General features: G+C 58.8%; 1 protein-coding gene across 1 annotated transcript; it reads right to left on the minus strand.

Annotated features, from left to right (window-relative positions):
- Positions 1–298: 298 nt before the first annotated feature.
- SIX2 (SIX homeobox 2) lies at positions 299–3,726 on the minus strand. Its single transcript, XM_026046281.1, has 2 exons — positions 3,104–3,726; positions 299–618 (listed from the first exon to the last, which is right to left on the minus strand). The coding sequence occupies exons 1-2, from the start codon at positions 3,661–3,663 to the stop codon at positions 315–317; spliced, it is 864 nt and encodes a 287-aa protein (XP_025902066.1). The 5' UTR covers positions 3,664–3,726; the 3' UTR covers positions 299–314.
- Positions 3,727–5,682: the final 1,956 nt, after the last annotated feature.

Here is a 5,682-nt window from a genome sequence, read left to right on the forward strand (position 1 = left end):
TCCTAATGCAACAGTCCGGAGGCTCCCGATAGCGGCTTGAAAGGCCCCCGGGGCGGGTGTGGGGGGTGTTGCTCACAGCATCACTGCGCACAGTGGAGTCCGGGACCCTGCCACCTCCCCCGGCAGCCTGTCTGCCCCAGGGCACAGCGCAGCCCGCGCCATCGCTTGCAAAGTCTCTGGCAAAAATACGGGGCGGGGGCGTAGGGGATAGTGGGATAAGAAACAAAAAGAAAGTAAGAAAGAAAAAAAATAAAGACAGAAAGAGCGGGCGGAGGAGGGCCGGTGCGCGGGTGGGGGGGAGCGTGCGCGCGTTTTTAAGAGCCCAGATCGACCAGGTTGGATGACATGGGATTGAGGATGGAGTCCTGCAAGCTGTGGTGGTGCATGGGGTCGGCGCTGGGCACGGGGATGGCGCTGGGGCCCGGCGGGTGGCCCAGGCCGTGCAGGGGCTGCAGGCCCGGGGTGGTACCGAGCAGCAGAGCGGGGCTGGACGAGGGGTGATCCGGGGTCCCTGACGGCGTCTTCTCGTCCTCCGAGCTCCCCAAAACTGTCTTATTCCCGTTCATAGACGCCGAGAGCGGGTTGTGGCTGTTGGAGTTGGAATTCTCGTTGTTTTCCCTAGAGGAAATACAAAAGAGGGAGGGAGATCACCTTGGGGCCGCCGCCGTGCTCCGCGGCGCGCAGCGCTGCGCGGGGGCCGGGACTCGCTCCGGGCAAGGGGAGCAGCATGAAAACAGGACGTTTACAAACTCTGCAAACCTCCAAGGCCTCCTCATCTGGCACYGAGGTCTAAGGTCCGCCGAGCTTGTAAACAGAGGCTCCCACTAGCCCAGCGGAAAGTGTCACTCTGCCAAAACGTCATTTTCTGCCTCTGTCTACTACAAAGCGTTTGCAGAGAGTGGGAGGGAGGGGGAGAAAGCGGGGGTGGAAGACAAAAAAAAAAAAGCCTTAAAAGTCTTTTTTAACTCGAAAAGAGCTCCCGGGGCTGAATCCGCCGTATCTCCCGGACAGGCCGAGGCGGAGGGAGTTGCGCACAGGGCCGCCCTGCGCGGCCGCGCAGSGCCAGGCGCTCGCCCTGGGGAACGGCAGGTCCCGCTTTCGCTTAAGACACCGGACATTTTTTTTTCCTTCGCCCGAAGCTTATATCTCAAAACATAGCCCAATATGGAAAAGCAGGAGAGCAAAGGGAGTTAACTCGCGTATCTCCTGAGCCCGCCGGGGAAATGCCCGGCCCGGCGGCTCCGTCCCCTCCGTCCCTTCCCGGCGAGGAAGGTGGCTCGCAGGGAGCCACTGCTCGCAAAACGGGGAGATATTTTAGAAACCAGCACCGGGTAAATACCGAGAAATCGCTGGAACCGTGCCAAGCCCTTTCGGTTATTATTTGGAAATGTGGGGGGCAAAACAGGGGGAGGGGGAGGGACACGTCCCAATGAGAATAACTCTATTTTCMGAGAGAGCCCTTCGAGGTGCAGCTCTGCCCGACACACCGAGGGGACCTCGGGTCCCTGTAAGTTCCCCCAGTTAAACCCAGCGCCCTGCTCAGGGCCTGGTGCGGCGGGACCCGCTCGGAAAAGGGAGGCCTTTGCGCTGACATTTTTTTCCTCAATAAGGGCTGAGGGCTTTGGCTGGAGACGCTTAGTGCCAAAAACATAAAAATAGAAAAGAAAGCTCTGTTTGAACAAGTCGCTCGAGTGAATGGCAATCCCTGGAATAGCCTGTTTTCAAGCACCAGGAGTACAATATTAGTTTTAGTATATTTTTTTTCAATGTCAGAAATCTTATTTCTCTCTGGAGACCTTTAAAATATGATTCCTCGGGGAGAGGTGGAAAAAAAAGAATGGGATAAGTGTAACCTTCATTTCCTTCGGATATTTGAAGGTGAGTCCCTGATATCAGCAATAAAAAAGGATCTCTAACATCTCGTAAAACCAACACTTAGAGGGATTAGAAAGAAAATGAAAGCGCTAGCACACTTTCGGGAAACGTGTGGAGTAAATGTGAGCTGGAGCCGAACCCGCCGGGTCGCGCAGCTGCRCGCAAAGCGCGACCGTCCCCAAACACTTTCGGTGGAGAGGGCAAAAAGAGTCTCTTCCAAAGCGCGGAGCTACGGGAGGTTTCCGATCTCTTAATTAACCATGCAGGCCCTAAGATTAAATCCGTATGGACGGACTAATTCAGCGAAGGAGACGCTATGGTTTTGAAGTTTCTTTTTCTTATCTTTTCTTTTTTTTTTCCCCTTTTTCTTTTTTCTTTCTTTACTTTTATATTTCATCGAGAAGTCTTGTTAAGGTACAGGGACTGCTGACGGATAAGGCAGCCCTTCTCCGCAAGTCTGTAGGCATTAAAGTCTGTTCGGCAGTTCCTGGTGCCTCCATTGAACACGGAAAACACAGACCGCGCTTGGTATAAGAATATACTTATTTTGATGAGCGTTCACGAGCACCTCTCCGGACATGGAAATGCCGGCTGCTTTTTAATGAACAAGGCAAAAAAAATCTGCCCATTCGACSTTTGTCGAGCTATCCCGCTTCACGCCGACATTAAAAACAGTTTCACCCGGCAGCTTTTGGGGCGTGCAGCCCGGTTTAGCCCCGCTTAAACCCCCGCCACCGCCTTTCCCCTCCTCCAAGGGAGCGCCCCGACGCGTGCGGCCCGCGGCGCCCGGGGCCCTGCCCCAGAGCCAGAACCGGCTCCCGGGCCGGGATCTCGGGGCCCGCTCGCGGCCCTAGCGGCTTCTGCGGCCTTCGGGGCCGCATCGCGCTTGGCCTGGACCGGCTGCCCAGCCGATCGCTTCGGAAAGGAGAGCCCGGCTTAGGGACTCTCTGCTCAGCCGGGCCGTCTTTCCGGGGAATTTCTTCCCTGCTGCTTCTTCCTCCCGTCTCTCGCAGCAGCTCCTTTCCCCTTCTCTCCCTGCTCCCGTCTCAGCGGCGCCCTGGCAAAGCTCCCCGTCCTCCCAGACGGCCGCGGCTCCCGAGTGCCCTCGGGGCTTGGTCCCCGGGGGAAGGGGCCACCCGCTACGAGCGAGACTCCGACTTTCTCGTCCCGAGGGCGGGGGACGAGGCCCGGTGGGGGCAGCGCGCGGAAGGGGAGCTCCCGGCCGTACCTTTCCTTGGCCTCGGCGGCTCGGTCCCGCTGGCGGCGGTTCTTGAACCAGTTGCTGACCTGCGTGGTGGTGAGGCCCGTGGCCTCGGCGAGCTCCCGCTTCTCGCGCGGCGACGGGTAGGGGTTGTGCGCGTACCACTCGCGGAGCACGCTGCGGCTCTTCTCCTTGAAGCAGTAGCTCGTTTCCTCGCCGTCCCAGATGGAGCGGGGCAGCGGGAACTTGCGGCGCACCCGGTACTTGCCCACCGCCCCTAGGGGTCGCCCCCGCAGCTTCTCCGCCTCGATGTAGTGCGCCTTGAGCCAGAGCTGCTGCAGCTTGGGGTGGTTGTGCGGCGAGAACTGGTGGCTCTCGAGGATCTTGTAGAGCTCGCGGAAGTTGCCGCGGTGAAAGGCGACCACGGCCTTGGCCTTGAGGACGCTCTCGTTTTTGTGGAGGTGCTCGCACGCAGGGAGGGACCACAGGAACCGCCCCAGCCGCTCGATGTTGCCGCCTTGCTGGAGCACCTCGCACACGCAGGCCACTTGCTCCTGGGTGAAGCCAAAAGTCGGGAGCATCGACATGGTGAGCCCGGCTCCGCCGCGCCCTAGAGCCGCATAGAGGGGAGCGGCGCGGAGCGGCGGGCAGCGCCCGGCATGGGAGGCCGGTCCCGGGCCCCGGCCCCGGGCCCGGGGGGGAGGAAAAACCCAGAGGCCCGCGGGCGTCACGGCCGGGCGCGGGGCGCCGCGGCCATCGGCGGCAGCGGAGCCCCGGGACGAGCGAAAGGGAAAGGAAAAAAAAAAGTAAAAGTCCAGGGGAGGAAAAAAAAAAAAAGAAAAAAAAAAGAGAGAAAAATCGAAAGGCTGAGCGTGGAAAGTTTTTTTCCCCCGTCCGCCTCCTTTTTGTAAGTCCGACTTGCGAGAGTAACTTTGTGCCTCTTTTGTCTCCTATCGGCAGCGCTCGCAGCGGCCGCGGCTCTCCCACCCCCACCCCCCTCGGCCGCCGGGTTGGGATCTCCCTGCTTCCCCCCCACCCCCCTCCGCCGAAAGATCCAACATAATATAGTGCTAAAGTCCTGCTCCCTCTCTCCTCTCCCTCTCTGAGTTTTTTTCCCCCTTTCTTTCTCTCTCTCTCTCTCTCCTTTTTTTTTTTTTTTTTTTTTTTTTTTAATAATATTATTCTAAGCTGGCATGAAAAGTGATTATCCGCGCTGTGATTGGTCCAGTTATCTGACCCGGGGACTGCCAGGAGAAGACAATAGTTTTAGTCAAATTATTTGCCATGGTGACGCTGTCAATCAGGGGTAACCCGATCTGTTTTGAGGTGACTCCCCGGCTCGCTTGACAGATTGCTCAGATCCACTCGGAGGCGGCCCTGCGAGCTGAGATATTAGCGGACGAGGGAGAAATTTCCAGCGTGATTGACGACACAGACACCCGTGGGGAGCGGGGGTAGCCCCGGCAGGGCCCTATCGCCCCTCCCGGGCCCCGCCGCCCCCGGCACCAGGGCTGAAGCAGCAGGAAACCTTGGCCCTTGCAGAAAGTTTCTCTCCTAACGCGCCGCTTTCCCTGCTCCATCCTCGACAGTCCCAGTAAAATCCGTCGGGGAGTTTTATGAGAAGGGGCCCCTGCAGTACAATAGGGACCTTGTTTGTGTCCCGAGATCCCATTACATTCTGGCCGTACCTGCCCGCCGGGATGAGCTGGGAAAGGGCACAGGCACCCGAGATCGGGGCGCGATGGCCACCGCGCTGCTCCGCGTTGTGCCCGCGCTCGGGACATTTGGCTCGAGCGTGTGGGCGTGAGGAGGGAGCACGCGAGAGCCGCGGACACTCCGCGTGGGCGAGCGGACCCGTCTCAGCCCCGTGCGCATGTTGCGCGGCACTGCTCTAGTTTAGTGCCGCTGCGGGACGGGGACCCGTGTCCTGCGCTGTCCCGGTGTGCGCAAAGTCAAAAGCGGAGGAGGGAGATCATGCGGGCTGGAGATAAGTGTCCGTGGGAGGACCGCGAAGGGATGATACGAGTGGCTCAATAAGGTGCGAATAGGTGTCTGCAGACCCCTCTGAAAGAGTGCACACAGGGCTCCGGGGGGCGAGGAACTCGAGAGAGGCTACAAGTGCCCAAGTGGAAGGCGTTTTGAGAGCTGCTTCGGATGTTCCTTATCTCCCGGCCTCAAACTTAGGCAATTTCATGGCCTTGAATGCTCTTTTTTTTTTTTTTTTTAATATATATGTATAATTGAACGCGTCACCCTGCGCTCCAGGGACGCAGAGGAGCCCCAGGGACAGCGAGGAGTCTCGGGGCGTAGAGCAGGGCGGTGGGAGGAAGCGGGAGGAGGAGAAGGAAGGTGAGGGGAAGCGGAGGAGACACCCGAGGCGTGTCTGCCGCATCTCCCCGCGTATCCCCCGCGGACCGCACTCCGGGGGCTCCGTATCCCTCTCTGATCTATCCGAGCTACCCCAAGTGCTGAGGGAAGGAAGCGGCTCCCGCTTGGGCTTGCTAGGGAGAGGCTTCCTTTACAGGGCAGCCGAAAGGCAGCTCAAATTCGTTTAAAACATATTCGAGGACGAGTCAATTACCAGCTTCTAAGCCTTTTTTTTTTTT

Source organism: Nothoprocta perdicaria, unplaced genomic scaffold, assembly GCF_003342845.1.
Source record: "Nothoprocta perdicaria isolate Ctin4 unplaced genomic scaffold, notPer1 scaffold_43, whole genome shotgun sequence".
Taxonomy (NCBI): domain Eukaryota; kingdom Metazoa; phylum Chordata; class Aves; order Tinamiformes; family Tinamidae; genus Nothoprocta; species Nothoprocta perdicaria.

Excerpts from the sequence above, each read along its gene's own strand:
- SIX2 (XM_026046281.1), bottom strand. The coding sequence starts at position 3,663 with ATGTCGATGCTCCCGACTTTTGGCTTCACCCAGGAGCAAGTGGCCTGC. Across the intron at positions 619-3,103 it reads GCCGCCGAGGCCAAGGAAAG|GGAAAACAACGAGAATTCCA; the intron begins GTACGGCCGGGA and ends TATTTCCTCTAG.